The following is a 17,652-nucleotide window of genomic DNA, read 5'->3' as shown; positions in this document are numbered from 1 at the left end:
AGTACCGTAACTTGTTGCCATTCCAAGGGCATGTGCAATTTTAAGCAGTGACATGTTTGGTATTTATTTACTAGCTGTAAATTCATCTTTTGTACCAAAAAATTGTGTGTTTGTGTTCACTAAAATTGAAAAACCACAGTGCAACGCCAGTTTTATTCTCCAGGGTTCCGCTTAAAAAATATATATGATGTTTGGGGATTACAAGTAATTCTCTAGCTAAAAAAATGCAGATTTTTACTTGTATGACAATTGTCAGAATTGGCTTGGGAAGCTAGTGGTAAAAACGGTGTGCAACAAAGTGGAAAACTGTTCTATGGTCAGATGAATCGAAATTTGACATGCTTTTTGGCAACCATGGGCATCACATCCTCTGGATGACTAAAGAGGAGAGGGTCCTTCCAGCTTATCAACGCTCAATTCAAAAGCCTGCATCTCTGATGGTATGGGGGTGCATCAATGCATATTGAATGGGCAGCTTGCACATCTGGAATGGCACCATCAATGCTAAAAGATCTATGCAGGTTTTTGAGCAGCATATGCTCCCACCCAGACAGTCTTTTTCAGGGAAGGCTCCGCAAATTTCAGCAAGGCAATTCTAAACTGCATACTGCATCTATGACAGCAGCATGTCTTTGTAGTAGACAAGTCCAGGTGTATAACTGGCCTTCTTGCAGTCCATACCCTTCAGCAATTGCAAATATTTGGCACATCTGGAAATGAGAAAAAAAAAAAAAAAAAGACCCAGGACTGCTCAATAGATAGAATCCTATATCAGGCAAGGGTGGGACAAAATTCCTCTCCCAAAACTCCAGAAACTGATCTCTTCAGTTTCCAAACATTTACAGTGTTAAAGGAAGTGGGGATGGGATGCTACGCTGTCAAAAAACATGACCTTATCCCAGCTTTTTTGAGACGTGTTGCTACCATCAATTTCAAAATCACCCTATTTTTTTTTTCTTAAAATGGTACATTTTCTCAGTTTAGACATCTTATGTTTTCTATTGTGAAAAAAATGTGGGTTTATGGTATTTGCACATCATTGCATTATGTCTTTATGTAGAGTTTACACAGTGTCCCAACTTTTTGGGGATTGTGTATTATATATACACACATATATATTTTTATTATTGTTATATCTCTATCTCAACACATTAGCCAAGTTGGAATTTTCTCAGACCTACCAGAAGTAATTTATTGTTTTGTCTAATATAAATGCATTCTTATTTCTTACTTTGGTCAAGGTTTGTCCCAGTAATCCTTCAAATGCCTTCACGTTAAGTTGTGAACCATTATAATAAGATAAACTTTGTGCCTTTCTCCCAAGCCAATATAAAGTGATCAAAACCTATGGAAAAAAAAAAAGAAATGGTTACTAAACATGCAAACCAAAATAAAGGGAACCAACTACTGTGCTATTGTAGTGGGAGCCTTGAGTATAGCAAAGAAATGAAATCCCTGAAGTTTCCAATATGCCCTTGCATACATGCCAACAGGCATCTATACATCTGTTCATGTGATCTCTGCTAAAGCGGACTTTCATTTCAAGAGAAAATATTTCAGGCCTTTTGCTTACCCTTATAAACTTGCAACAAAATAGTCAGGGTAGTGCTTGTATTGACAACCTGATTGCTTTTACAGTTTCTATATACCCAGTTTCCCCGAAAATAAGACCTAGCGTGATTGTCAATGATGGCTGCAATATAAGCCCTACCCTCCAAATAAGCCCTACCTTGTTTCCCCGAAAATAAGCCCTACCCTGAAAATAAGACCTACAAGGATTTTAACTAGGGCTTATTTGGGGGGTAGGGCTTATATTGCAGCCATCATCGACAATCACACTAGGTCTTATTTTCGGGGAAACAGGGTATCTTGGGGATTCAGTGGCAATATCTTTCACTTAAAGTTGTTCTCAAGCCTCAAGGTTTTTTTACCTTAATACATTCTACGCATTGAGGTAGAAAACCTGTGTCACAGACTAGACCCCAGCTCACCCCCCTTATACTTACCTGAACCCCAACACAATCCAGCGCTGTGCATGAGAGCTTCGGCTCTCCTGGCTTTGTCCCTCCTCCCTGGGCAGATCGAATAGCCATAGGCTTCGGCTCCTGTGAATCAACTCCAGTGACAAAGGAGATGGGGGCGGGGCCGAGTTCCACTGTGTCAGTGGATACAGCAGCGGGGCTTGGGAACGAGCCCACGCGAGTGCCCTATTGGGGGCACCAGCAATAGGATGAGCCAGGAGTGCCAGCGGGGGACCCATGAAGAGGAGGTTCAGGCCGCTCTGTGAAATTCTATTGCACAGAGCAGGTAAGAATAGATAAGGATATTTTTTTTTGTTTTGTTTTTTAAATAATAATTTTCTTTACAACCAACCACTTTAATTTGAACCCCATCTTCCTTTCAGATAGTTGGACATCAAGAACACACCAAGAAGAGATGGAATACCCCAAAACTGACAGGAATATAGCCGTTAAAAGTGATGACATCTTACTACTGGGGACAGTAAATACAGATAAATTTAAAAGGTAAGTCAGTCCCTAAAATGACACAGATAACTGAAATATCACTCTTACGTGGACTGGCTATTTAAGGTCAAGGAGCCCAGTTATAACTGATACTTCCCATCATTAAAGTGGATGTAAAAACCAATGTCATCCTTTCTAAACTACTGCCATAGGGGTTATCTATAAGGATATACATGCCTCTGCATGTATCTTTACCTGTCAAATGTCTCCCCTCTGTCTGTTATTAGACCCAAAAAACTGCATATTCTGTGGGTGGGTCTGTTGTCTGGAGCTCGGTGGGTGGAGTCGTGATGTCAGTAGACTCCCCTCCCACCTCTACACTCCCCTTGTCAATATGCATTTTCTCCTGTGTATTTCTAATGCTGAACTTCTGCTATGATCTCTAACATCCAGTGAAAAGACAGGAAAGTAACCACATGACTTCAGCATGCCAAATCATGGTGAGGTGTGGAACAGCCAATCCTTGCAGAGCTGGAGAAGAAAGGAGTGGGAGGGAATTAAAAAATAATGCCTGTGTCTTAGGCTAGTGCACGAGATATGTAAATCACCTGTCACTCACAGCAAGGGGGAGGATTTGACAAAGTTTTTCTCAGTTTGTCAAGATTTTTCTCACTGAACAATAAAAGAGGATTGCTCAGAGATGGATTAACTCTGTGTGGCAAGACTGGGCTCAAATGATAGGAAATCTTATACTCTACAGCAGTGTTTCTCAACTCCAGTCCTCAAGGCGCACCAACAGGTCATGTTTTCAGGATTTCCACTATTTTGCACAGGTGATTGGATCAGTTTCTTTGCCTTAGTAATTACCACAGCCATTTCATCTGAGGGAAATCCTGAAAACATGACCTGTTGGTGCGCCTTGAGGACTGGAGTTGAGAAACACTGCTCTACAGTATGATATAAAAAAAAAAAAAAAGTTTTCGGGTTTACATCCACTAACTAATTTTGTACAAGATAGATAAGCACATCTATTTTCTTCAGCATTTTCATTGCAGCCCCTACATCATAACTCCAGAAACCACAAAAAAGCGTAATGTGTGGAACCCCCTGGAATTAAGTCTTGCTAAGGCTGATGAAGTGCTAAGCTTGGTGGATTGCAGAGTTTCCGGCTTTGTTTTTTTTTTTTTCCAACTAACTTAATTGAGATGTCACAAAGATCTCAAAATTGCCGGCCGCGCAGTGAGAGGCAGTAGATTGCCTCACACACTGTGCTAAGATTTTTTTTAAAAAGTACTGCATGCAGTACTTTTTTCAGCACATTGTGCCCGCACACCACCACAACTCAGTGGTGTGGGGTGTGGACAAAGCATATAGGAGACAAGGCATTTTGTCTTGTCCGTGTTGTGGGACTGTGCTGGAAAAACCATCCAACGTAGCCCCACCGTATTTGGTGTGATCCAGCCCTAAGACACTAACTCTGCCTTCCCCAAGTAGAAGTTATTATCTGCATGGCCTGTGCTCAGATCTGACATGAATTCTGTGCAGACAGCCTGGTGCAAGTGGCAAGTATTAATGGGGAATTACTACAGAGAAAATGGTAGGCTGTCAGCACATACACCAAGTACAAAAGACTGCCATTACTTTCTATGGTTACTCTCCATTAACCGACACATGCACCAAACTGTATGCTCAGTATTTTACTGAAGCACAGACCATACCGTGAGCTTGCATTACAGAAATTGATCACAGTGATAAGGAAGGAGAGAGAGTTGTTCAAGAGATTCCGCTAGTCCTTTAAAGAAAGCACCACAAGAATTCAAGCTCTACTGACGGGTTTGTTTCAGTAAAAAAAAAAAAAAAAAAACACATCCATTAACACTGAAAAAAAACATGATTTTTTTTTTTTTTTTGCTTTAAATGGAGTCGGGAGTATTAGAACATCTGTCAGATTTTGTTTTGCAATGTGTATTCTCCTGCACCAGTGCAACCAATTCTCATTTTTTTTCCTGGTGTCTCAAGGACAAAACATGATGGGCTTTATGGAGTTAGAGGTATCAACCACAAACTTTTTAAATCTTTACTATGCTTTCCAATTTTTTGAATAGCTGAAATAGAAATATTTCTATTATTCTTCTCATGCCAATTTTATGAGAAACATGATCTACTCTTCAGCACTGGTGACCCCACCTAAGGCTTCAGGGGGCCCATACAGCCTCCTTGTCCCACCCCGCCATTCAGGGATGCGCTACCCTCACTGACCCTCCTGTCTAGGTTACTCTCATTTCTGCTGCCTGGGACCCCTGTGTGCTCCCTTGTCCACTTCCCCAACCCCTACGGCTGTGGTGGGGGATGTTTCAGGATGGGGATCGGGGAAGGAGCCGGTACATATGTCATTTACCAGCCCCTTCCATTTTTGAATGAACACAGTGAGTGATCGGTACTGATCGCTCCTTTGTCCATTCATAACTTATGTGTTTACTCTGCTTCAGTTTGTGAATGAACAGGAAGCCACTCCGCACAGAGTACTTCCCATTCATTCACTGTCCAGTACAGCTGAGGCTGCAGAGAAAGGGAATGGGGAATCTCTGTCCTCAGTCCATTTCTCTGTCTCTAAAGTGAGACATGAAGGGGTCTGTATAGACCTTGGATAATTAAAGGTTGCCTACACCTGCTCCAGGGTATTTAAAGCATTGGAGAGGTATGTCAAAATGTGGACAGTTTCTCCAAAATCTTTTTGAATTACCCTCTCAATACGGAAATTAAGATCTTAAAACTCTTTAACCACTTGGAGTATCTTGGTGAGTGGTGAAAGCGGCGGGTGGTAGTTTGGGGGAGATTGGCTGCTATGTAAAAAATGTTATCGGGCCCACAAGCTTTATGCTACGCCTCTACTTTTCAGGGATACAAAAGCCTGCTCATTTGTATATAATTAGGTAGAACTGTAGGATAAAACTTTTTTCCCCCTTTTTGGATAGAGTAAATAAGGGTTATAACTCCTGTCAGTTTTTTTCATCTGTGCCCAATTGAACTTTACTTCCTGACTTGGAGTAAAACAGGAATTGAGAGGAAATCAATGCGAATTAGTGGAATCCATTGGCATCCCCCAGGTCACCAGAACTAGTGTCCTCATTGTTCGATTACCACCCTTAACTCATTCTGTTTAAAATCGCAAATAGTAATGAAAGAAAAAAAAAAAAAAAAGTATTTTATATACTGTAAAAGGGGCTTAAAGAGCTAGTGGTGGAGAAACAGCAGCACACTGATCTTCCCAGTGGATGGCTATGCAGGGAAGCATGTCAGCACATGTCTGATCATTGTAGGACAGGCAGGCTGTTCTCTCAGCACAGCCAGAAAACTAACCATGCTGGGATGGATGTGCTCTCATGTCTAGTGTTGTCAGTTTGAAATATGAAGGTAGGGGGACTGGCAGGAACACTAGTTATTTTACACAAAGGAAGCAATACAAAGGAAACAGGATACATTTACAACAGGCATACATGGGTATATCAGAAACATGAAATGTTGGGATAACATTTTCTTTCATAAAACTAAGCACACACATCCACTGCACAGAAACTACACAGTTCATTTTATGCAACAATTAAACTTATAGAATACACCGATACTTACATTTTTTAATCTTCTTTCTGTCTCTTCTTGTCTGAAAGCAGATTAAAGGGGGAATGAGCACACAACTATCATAAAACATGCAATTGTCCATAGACATAACATTGTAGACTTCTGACACTAATGAGTGATTATCAAGGGCCATCACACCCTGATCCAGACATGCCCAATCAAGTGGGAACATTCAATACCACAAAACAGTTATTGTACAGTATTTTCCCACAACTCAACAAGAAGGATTAATAGGCCATTTAAATGTTAGGGAGAAGCAGTTGTATCATGTGGATACAATGTGGATTTGGATGGCGATTTTTTGTTTGTCCCGCATAAGGTGCAGTCATATATCTTGATCTAAAGCAATTAAAGCAATTTTTCCTATTTTTTGCAAACATAAAAACCTACATTTTTGCCTACAAAATTACTTGCAATTTGTAACGTTTTGGTAAAATATAAAAAGGGGTTGCATCAAGTGAATAGATGCCAAACATGTAAAGTCCGAAAAATTGCATGTGCTAATGATATTGTGAAAATATTCAGCTAAGCGCTAAAGTCTTCACAGTTTATCGGTTTAGAGTTAACTGTGAATTATGGCCCTAAAATAGTTTTCTAGCAGTCTCTGTTATACCTCACATGTATGGGGCAATAACAGTGTATCTCCATATGCACAGCCTGCGAGTGCATTTGAAGGTGTGTAATGCAACAGGGTTACAGTCAATTCTTTTGTTAAAGTTTTATTATAATACATTTTTTTATTTCATTTACCTTTATTGCTATAACAAGGGGCTAACAAGTTTCCTATGTGATAGCATTGAGCAGTTGACAGGTACTCTTTATGGAGAAATTGGCAGTCAGACACCCAAAACCTTCACTGCAGCTAACCAAGCACAGATTGTGTACAGTGTACCTGCATTGCAAGGGTTACATTCTAGTTATGTGTAGAGTGCAGAAAAACAGCCAGAATTACTTACCCTACCCCTCCCCCATCTGTTCTGGTTGGCTCCTGTGCTGCCAACTTCTCCCTGAAGCTCCAATCTGTGGGCCTCAGCATCTTCACATGGGCTATTCACTCTGTATTTTACTTGGTGGTGGGAAGCATATGATCAGAGCCCTAAGCAGCTTAAGAAGGAGGCTGGGGGGAATCAGTTGCACCAGTGGAGGGACCCTACTGGAGTGCTGAAAAATGAATTTCTCCTTAGTCCGGCAACCCTAGATATAATCTACATTTAACCCTTGCAGTGTAGGGGTGGCCCACTGCAAGGTTGGATATTTTCAAATTCCTAGAGTTGAACTTTAGAGACTATTAACTGCCTATTTTGCTGCTTTAATATGAAAGAAAAGCAATATAAAGATGTACTGGTCTTGCAAGTAACGTCATAAGGTATGAAAATGTAGAATGGTTTGGGAAGATTTGGGATTCTGCAGAGCCTTACAGTTCAGTGTCAAAAAGGCAGGACTATTAGACAAGATATAAAATTCAGAATAAAGAACAAGCTGAAAATGTGCTACCATAAAGGCATTTTATATTCCTAGCTGAAAAGCAGTGAACAGTTGGGACAGAATGGCAAGCACTGCTTCTGCCCGAACATGAATCTATACAAGTCAAGTCTCGCACACCAACCAATTTTCCATTAATATACTCGGATCAATAATAAAGGCTTTTGTTGGCCGAGATCATCACATCTGATCCAAGTTTTTTCCCTGTGTTGTACCTTTTGGATAGTAAGAGGGACTGTATTACTTCACATACTGACATTTGCAGACACGGCAGGGAAACCTAGCCCAGGTAGTAAAACAGGGGATTCATGCACGTTGTGTGCATCTCAAACATGCTGATCTTAAATTGGGCAAAAATAACGGCATCATGCCTAAAAGCAAGTTAGGAGAGGAACAGTCAACATGGAGATCAGCAGGAACAAAAGCAAATAGGAGGGACAGGGTTGCTTCTAGGGCCCCATACAGCCTACCTGGCAGGAAATATGCTTCAGTGATTAATGGACAAGGGAGCAGAAGGGACAGGCAAATATGACATTTACTGTTCCCCTCCCCGCTTTCCACCATCAAACAATTCCCCTGTGCCCACAGCAGCCGAGAAGAGAAGCCTGCTGGAGGTTCTGGCATTCCCCTACTACAAAAAAATTTAAAAATCTGTTACGGTTTGAGACATTTGCTCTTACTTCCTGGGGGTAACTTAACAGACAGCAAGCCTTCAACTGCAATAAAACCTAGGAGTTCTAAAGTGCTAATCCTTCACCACCAATATAAAAAAAAAAAAAAGGGGTATAAATACACTTTAAAAAAAAAAAGGTTTCAGACTAACTATTGAAGATTCACAGAAACCAACAGAACGATTTCCTAACCCCACAAATATCGAGAGCGAACATGCCTAGGACAATGAACAGTTTAATGTAAAGTAAAAAATACAGAGCTAATTAACCCCTCAAAGGCAGGTCATGCTGTTAGTACAGATGAGTGGGTAAGGTAAAATCTGCTTCTGCAATTGTGTTTCTTTATTCTTTTACTATATTTTTTGCTGCATTATAAACGGTTTCATAATTCATTTACCAACCATTCCTGGATATACTAGCCCAATACATCAATTTTTATCGCTACGCCACTTCAGAGGGACCATGTATTTGAATACAGCAAATGGGTCATTTACACAGGTCCCAGAAGAGCCACTTACAAAGGCCAAAAATTCATAAATGTTTAAAAAAGGGGAAAAAATAAAATGAATGAATATTTAAGGCTGTATTCAAACCTGCGCTTTTTTTTTTTTTTTTTTTAAAGGCTTAAGTGGCACAATGTTGCCTCGATTTTGTACAGGTCAAAAGGTCACCAATGTAAAAAGCAGAAAAACGCCTGTAATCTGCCTAAAAAGAAGCTCATGTACTTTTTTGAGCTTCAGGTGACAAAAAGCTCAGATGTGAACAGGTGCAACTGAAATGAATGGATTTTGCTTGTTGGGCGTTTTTTGGGCTGAAAACACTCAGGTGTGAATGCAGCATGTTTTGAGTTTTATTTCTGTCTGTGTGCCCATTGGGAAGATTTGTCCTGCATATATTTTATGGTGACCCGATAAACGATGTCACTGAGAGAACTTTTTACATTTGTTCAGTAAAAGGGAAATCTTCCAAAAGGAACACCTCTTTCAGTGGTCTAAAAGGGGAATTGCCCTCACTTTGTAAACCTTCCCTACTCTACCCAAAAAACACAAAGGAAAAAAAAAAGGCTTTAGCTATACATGCACTTTAAAGTCCAACTGTACATTCAGTTTAAATATATATAAAGTCACAACCCGAGTAGAAATACTTGTCTCATGCTGGTAGAGAAAGACCTAGTCTATGGGGAAGTAGTGGTCTCAGCAAAGGTCAGACACAACCATGTACTGAGTCAGACCCAAAGCTCTGCAGCCAGAAAAGTTTGAATTTCCTACTGTTACCAGAGCTCTAATTCAGTAGCAAGTGTCAGACTTTTTTTTTAGAAAGATTGCAATTGTCACACAGATAGTAAGGGTCCTACACTGTAGTATGTTGGCAAGGGGCAGACATTTCTAATCAGGCTGTGAGTATGTAAACACTTTTTGATATGATGCACCTGGAATTTAGTGGTTGGAGCTAAAGTTTATCTAGGCTTTACGATGTCAGTTCACTATGGCTGGGAGATGCAACCTCACGCCACGTCTAGCCTAGTATTAATAGACATTGACTGTGAGCTCTGTAGCAGATGGCCGCACACTTGCTGGTCCTCCACTTGCTAGAGAGACAAGACCATTTACCATTTATATAAAACCAGATTCGCTGTTTTTGAAGGTTCCATTCACCGGTGTGAATGTGGATATTTGTGATTACCCCTGGCACACTCAGCAGGGTTTCCTGCGTGAAATAGGAAAACTCCTGCGCTGTCAAAAAAGGGGGTCTAAACTAAGGAGCACTGCTGCAACACCTGTGTGACTGATCCAAACAGACAAAGTGTATAAATAAAAGTAAGTGGTAATTGCGCTATGACTAGGAAAAGGGGGAAGGGGAAGTGTAAGTGGGGGGGGGCTAAGTGAAAAGGATGGAGAGGTGAAAACGGCTGAAGTGGATGCGGCCACAAATGCACTAAAACAAACATACAATGAAAAAGCAAAAATACTGACAAAGGGTAAATTACTATATAAATGGCAAAAAAGTATAAATGACAGTAATGCAATACTCCAACTAGTCCAAGTGAATAAGGGCTAGTACCAATACTAGCACATAGTGACAACTCAAAAGCTGAATGTGAGAAGTCCAAATGAATAAACATAGCAGTCCCACCACCAAACGAAAAAAAATCCAAAGGAAGGGAGAGATCTTCAGTGGAAACACCTCCATGTTCGCAAGCAGCTTACCTTACTGCTGTAAGGCATACAGCTTGTGCTTAATTGCAAAACACTATCAAACATGGGTATCCCATCCAGTTGTTTAGGCGATTCCAGTGGTGGATATACAGGACGGTATATGAAAAAAATAACATGAACAAAAAATAGTGCAACTCTGTGATGACCAAAGTGGGGAGGGGGGGGGTGGAGACACATTAAGAGGGTGCACTCAATTTTAATAAAATGAGTGGGCATTAATCCACGAACACCGAGTTCGTATGCCTCAATGGATGTCTTCAATCAATCCCAGCTCCTCAGTGACTCGTATCGCCACGTGACTTCATCAGAGGATGAATGAAGTCACATGACGTGACGATACGCGTCAGGATTGGAGCACGGGATACTGTCACAAACTGACGGCAGGAGATGAGCTCGGCGCTTGTGGATGATTTGTACCATAGTTTACTTCTAAATGTGAGTTTACCATATTGTTTTTATCAATAAATCGGCTTTTATACGGGATTGCTATGTGCGCTTTCTCCCTATATCACACATACACTCACCCTATGTGACGAGCACTGAGGAGCGGGGATTGATCGAAGACATCCATTGAGGCATACGAACTCGGCGTTTGTGGATTAATGCCCACACTCATTTTATTAAAAGTGAGTGCACCCTCTTTCTGTGTCCCCCCCCCCCCTCCGACTTTGGTCATCACGGAGTTAAACTATTTTTTGTTCATGTCATTTTTTTCATATACCATCCTGTATATCCACCACTGGAATCGCCTAAACAACCGGATGGGATACCCATGTTTGATAGTGTTTTGCAATTAAGCAATTGCAATTTGCAATTAACTGAAGATCTCTCCCTTCCTTTGGATATTTTTTCGTTTGGTGGTGGGACTGATAACCTGTTTCCCTGAAAATAAGACCTAGCGTGATTATCGGTGACGGCTGCAATATAAGCCCTACCCCCCAAATAAGCCCTACCCTGAAAATAAGACCTACAAGGACTTTAGCTAGGGCTTATTTTGGGGGTAGGGCTTATATTGCAGCCATCACCGACAATCACGCTAGGTCTTATTTTGGGGGAAACAGGGTATATGTTTATTCATTTGGACTTATCACATTCAGCTTTTGAGTTGTCACTATGTGCTGGTATTGGTACTAGCCCTTATTCACTTGGACTAGTTGGAGTATTGCATCACTGTCATTTATACTTTTTTGCCATTTACATAGTAATTTACCCTTTGTCAGTATTTTTGCTTTTTTCATTGTATGTTTGTTTAGTGCATTTGTGGCCGCATCCACTTCGGCCATTTTCACCTCTCCATCCTTTTTACTTAGCGTTTCCTGCGAGCAGGTACATGTGGGAAGCAATGGGGGCCTCACCATGCCTGCAGCTATTCGTGGTAGTTCGCATGTAATCGCTCATGCGGGGATTATGATACGAGTCTTTTATATCTGGCTGGAGTTCAGCTTCAAATATAATTATCAGTATATATTTACCAACATTTAAAATTACGTACAAAATAAATAACATTTTCAAAAACGTATGCATGAACACATGGTACTGACCAAATAGTGGCCCCCTGACTAGTGGACATGACCTGCTTGCACGAGAGAAGGATCATGGTTTTATTTAATGTTGCAGAAACATTTATTAAAAATACTTTAGGTGCAACTGGTCGCATGTAGTCTAATTCTCAACAACCTCCTAAACATCAGCAATACAAAGTAATAAACGTTCTTTTTATTGGGGACGGACATATCTTAGCAGATATACATTTTCATATCTTCATTCCTCTAGGGTACAGCATAGCAGATCACAAGTAATCCTTGCCCATCAGTACCATTCCGCCTACCCAACATACAGTACAAAGCCAATAGATAGAGAATTTCAGTAACTGTGCACAGAACAGGATTAACACCAATAATCACTATGTAATATAAACCTACTTTTAGGTCTGATATTTGAGAGCATCAAAACAATACAAGGACCAAATTCCTTATGGCTGGCTTACAAATGGCATGACAAATATTTCAGAGTAAGGCAAGAAAGGCGGTCTTGAAATACTGCTGGAAGAAAAACAAAATGCCATATAATTCTAACACTATGCAATGCCAGGTCTTTAATATATGTCCAATATATTGTAATCCCTAAAGAGTGTGTTGACATTTTTTTTAAAAAAGTCCCCCTCCCCCCCCCCCCCCAAAAAATAATTTGAAGAATTAAATCTCTGAACCAGACCATTCCTGGCGCATCCACTGCAGGCACAAACTACAATGCCTATAGCAATAGCCATACACTAGTGAAATGTAATTTTAAAGTTTACATTTTGCGAACATTCAGTCAATTTTCTAGTCAATAGTGGGGTCACAATTATTCCAACACTGAATGTAGTTTGCGTGCGAGAAAGCCCATTTGTTCCAAAATTGAATGTTAAAAGCAAAACAAAATGTTGAAGTACTTTCAAATGACATTGATCAAGCAATTAAATGTACTGAGAATGGTCATATGAAAATTTGTACTAATGTTCCTACAATAGGGCCAGCTTTTTAAGCGGAAGTAAAGTCCGCTATAAAAGATTTTTTCTTAATGCCCCCCAGGTGGGTTATGCCATAATGTGCTAGTATGCACAGCATATTAGTACATTAAGTTCAGACTCACCTTCATATGGTGTCCTTCAGAGCATCGCTGTGACCAATCCAGCAGGCCCTCGGTGCTTCCATCTTCTCCGGTCTTCCTTCCGGGCCCCGTGCCTTCAGCCATTTGATAGGCCAGGCCGTGATGATGCCACTCCCGTGCATGTGCACGGGAGTCACGTCGCTGTGGCACGGATCGGGGCCATAAAATGTTCACAGAGCAAGAGCGGCTCAATTAGTATGACAGCTGACAGGCAGAAGGATGTATTTATGGCAGAAGAGACCAATAGGGTCTATGTCAAATACCCTGCCTGTCAGACATTTGTTTAAAAAACAACTTTACTTCCACTTTAAGATGAATGGCCTTAGGAATAGCTGTTGGCTATGAGGACATCGGGTATGCCCATTTGACCAAGTTCAGCAGAAGCTGTATAATTACTTTGAGAACAATGTGCTCCTCAAAGTAGATTATATTTTATTAAGCGATAAGCTATGTGACAGTATAAATAACAGTACATAAGGCTAAATGGTTTTATACAGGTCATGGAACGTAGACTAGATTTTTTTTTATAGCTTATGCATTACTCCTTAGAACACATTTCTTTATTTCCTTTACCCACTCTGACCTCCATCTTTACCACTATTTCTTTTTCTTTAACTTTTATAAAGATTTTCAAATAAAAGGAAAAATTAGATCTGCTATATAAACACAAACTTCTACACATAGAAAAGTGGCAAATATGAGATATGCAATAAGAACATCGACATTAAAAAATGTCAAAGTGCAACAATTCCAATAAACCAGACATAAAAAAAAGATGCAGGTCATGCAGACCAGTTGTCCAATGCATCACTGTAGTACGATTCTCGGTTAACCGCCATTTCCTTTAAAGCTTCTCGCTGATTTCATGCGTCTCCTCCCTCTTTACTCACACCAGTCTATAATTCTCTTAACACTGCCCCCTAATTTTAGCAGTTAAAATAAAATTCACCATGGGAGCAGGTGCCCGGGGTGTTGAATAACTCCTACCCTTCAAAACCACAGTATGCTAGGCTTCCAAATTTGAATGCCCATCAAAGTGCTTACTAAATTAGTAGGATATATTTTTAACAGTTATTGGGTAGGTATGGGGGATAGACTTAACGTAATGTTGCAACATAGGGATGTCAAATTACGCAACACTACACACACACACAATAAAATGTGTACTGAAATCCCATTAGGACAATGGGGACTGCACAAAATGGCTTAGACGGTGTTGTGAATTAAATTAGGAGGAACAGTTTGACTCATAAATAAGGAAATGCTTGGAGAGAGTTAGTATTGTTTGTGGTTAGTGTGTCAGCCTAGAACAGCATGTATTAAAGCATAGTCCCTTGCTGGGAGAGTGGAATGTGTTATGGCTTGTTTCATAGCTTGTTTCCATGCGACACATTCCAGCACTGGACACTGAAACAATTGCCAACAAGGTGTTAGTCACACAGCCAAGGACAGTCTATTTGTCTTGGGTTCCACACACCAACTAAAGCAAGTCTTACAAATTAACATGCTATACGTTAAAGATAAAACAACCAATTGATTCATAAGCTTTCCCAGCAATTTGCTAATAAAATATGCGTTATAATAAATATGGGCTTAGCAACACCCCCTCTTTCCCCCACCCCACTTCCACCTTAAATGATTTTTTTTTATTACAACACTTAAACTAATGATCCACATATAAAGAAATAACTGAGGTTAAAAGATGGCACATACACCGATAACCAATAAAATCAATTGGGCAAGAATTGTAGTGCGTCTTTTCTGCAACATGTGCAAGTCTAATTATGGATGCTTGACTTGATCCAAAGAATAAGCAGCCCCTTCATACCACTCCATCTAAAAATTAGGTAAAAGCACATGCACATTTTTTAGGAGTTTTTGGTGTGTTTTCTGGTTTCAGGGCTCCCAGCATGCACCTGTGAATCAGAACATTTTTGATGAGTTTTCCAGTCAATTCAATGGTCAGGTGTGTTTTTGGTGCGCTTTTTAAGCATGTACCAAAATTGCAGCATGCAGGGCTCTTAAAAACACACTACACCCGCATAACAGCACATTGGTGTGAAGAGTTTTATAGGATTTGAAAAAGGATACCATTTTTCATGCATAATTGTTCCACTTTTTAAACACAAATGCATCAAAAAGGAATCAGTTTTAAAGGTCCCTTAAGAACAATGATTCAGGTAGCTGATAAAATTTAAGCCTTATCACTGTCAAAAACGAGAGAATAATAAACCATCGGCCAAGCAAATTCCATTGTATCCTGGGGCAGCAGAATATTTGATTTTCCTGGCAAAGATCTGGTAAAAATTAGTTTTAGAGGAACACTTACCAATGTAGGAAAAGGGGATATTTCCCATATCTATTGGGAAAAGGGGATTTTTAACATGCCCAAAAAGTCCTCACTATTGCCAGAGATAAAATCAGTATATATTTTTTTACCAATGTACTCTCTGAAATGACACTTTTGCTATCCGACAAAACAGGCTATATGAAAGCTGGTCATAGGACTGAAATTCAGTCACTTCAGCAGGGACTGGCTGAACTTCAATTAATCTATGGCTGTTCTCGCTGTCAAATGGGACTGTTGGAAAATATTCATCAGATCAGTGGCTGCAGTGCTGATCTTTTTATTCTGACAGCAGAGTACCCTTCACCCCTATACGTTTCAGATAGCAATGATGCCTGGAGCTCATGAACACACTGAAGATTTCATTCATAACCCACTAAAGCTTCTTTTACAGGGTTATACCTCATTTACATCTGTGTGATTTTTCACCTGTAGTAAGACAATGCATAAGGAATCCCAACTTTTCCTTTGGTGCCCATTAACAACTAAATGATTTTCACTTGTGCGCTTCTGAAAATGCTGCATGTCCTCCTTTGGTGCAATATTGGCCTCAGAGACTAACAGAATTGCATTGAAAATCCATTTACATCCAACATATTTTTGACACCTCTAACAGTGTCCTTCCCCCTAGACAAAAGATATTGCTGGTCATTGGCCAAAATAACACATTAAAACCATAAAAATGTGCAAAAAAAAAAAGAATACAACTGCATGAAAATTTCAGAAGGCCAAGTGTAAACCTAGGCTTAGTCTTGTCTCAGTTCTGCCTGCTAGCAAAAAGTTACTTTAAAGCAGGGTGGCAGCAAGTGTATCTGAAGCAGAATGCCCAAATGTCAATGAATGTGATTAAATAGGGATCCTGTTCTTAAGTGGATCTAAACCCCATTCATGAAATCTGACCTGGGCATATATCTGTAGTGTTTACTTATCTTTCTCCAAAGCTTTAAGTTCTGTGTCTTTATGCTGTTCCCTTCCTCTGTTATCAGCATAAGCTCTCCGACACAGGAGATTAAAGCAGCTGGAAATTGTGTAGGGGATGTGACAGAAGCAGAGAGCTTGTCTATTCACAGCACAGCTCTGCAAGGTTCTTCGTTCCTCCGCCTATGTGGACAGGGGGGTCAGCTCATACACAGTGTATGCCCAGACTCCCCTCCCACTGCTGAAAAAGAAAGAAAAATTTCTAACACGATATGCACTTCTAAAGAGTCTAGATAGCTGAAGACAGCAGATATACATATACTTGTGTAGGGAGATTTGTTGCATCTCTGTGTATCATCTGAGGCTGTTCACTTGACTGGGTATATGTGAGGGTTTACATCTACTTTAACCACTTAAGGACTGGAAGGATTTGCCCCCTTAATGACCAGGCCATTTTTTGCGATACGGCACTGCATTGCTTTAACTGACAATTGCAGTCGTGCAACATTGTAAACAAAAAGTCTTTTTTTCCCCTACAAATAGAGCTTCTTTTGGTGGTATTTAATCTCCTCTGTGGTTTTAATTTGTTGTGCTATAAAACGAAAAGAGCGAGAATTATGAATATAAATATATATATATTTTTTTTTTTTTTTTTACTTTTTGCTATAATTAAAAAAAAAAAAAATGCAATAAGCATATATAAGCATAAAATAGGGGATAGATTTATAGCTTTTATAGCTTTTTTATTATTTATTTTTTACCAGTAATGCCAGCGATCTTTTTAGCAGGACTGCGACATTGCGGCGGACACTTTTTTGGGACCAGTGACATTTATACAGCGATCAGAGCTCAAAATAGCCACCGATTACTGTATAAATGTCACTGGCAGGGAAGGGGGGAGTGTACTGACTGGAGGAGAGAGAGAGAGAGATCGCTGTTCCTGATCACTAGGAACAGCAGATCTCTCTCTACTCTCCTGTCAGAATGGGGATCTGTTTGTTTACAGACACAGATCCCCGTTCTGGCTCTCTGTGGAGCAATCGTGGGTGGTCGGCGGACATCACAGCTGCCGGCCACGTGCATTGGTTCTGGCGTCGCGCCGCTCTTAAAAGCGGCCATACACCTAAGGCGATGCGCACAGCTGTTCAAACCGGGCGCAGTATAATGACGGCGGCTGGTTGGCAAACGGTTAAGGCTATAGGGGGTGATGGGACATGATTCACACTCAAATTGTGTAAGAAAACAAGTTTAGAGGCAAAAAT

The 17,652-nt window shown here is 40.3% G+C and overlaps 1 protein-coding gene across 4 annotated transcripts in view; it reads right to left on the bottom strand.

Annotated features, from left to right (window-relative positions):
• The window catches only part of LMO7 (LIM domain 7), a 281,768-nt gene that overhangs the window by 98,377 nt on the left and 165,739 nt on the right, over positions 1-17,652 (bottom strand). For all 4 annotated transcript variants that reach the window (XM_073614268.1, XM_073614266.1, XM_073614269.1 and 1 more), the window contains exons 6-7: positions 6,096-6,126; positions 1,232-1,345 (exon numbers count right to left, since the gene is read on the bottom strand). In XM_073614268.1, coding sequence (XP_073470369.1) covers positions 1,232-1,345; positions 6,096-6,126 — 145 coding nt within the window. The remainder of the gene's footprint in view (positions 1-1,231; positions 1,346-6,095; positions 6,127-17,652) is intronic.

This window comes from Aquarana catesbeiana, linkage group LG02, assembly GCF_042186555.1.
Source record: "Aquarana catesbeiana isolate 2022-GZ linkage group LG02, ASM4218655v1, whole genome shotgun sequence".
NCBI lineage: Eukaryota > Metazoa > Chordata > Amphibia > Anura > Ranidae > Aquarana > Aquarana catesbeiana.
The sequence above is the reverse complement of the archived record's forward strand: the minus strand, read 5'-3'. Positions and strand labels throughout refer to the sequence as shown.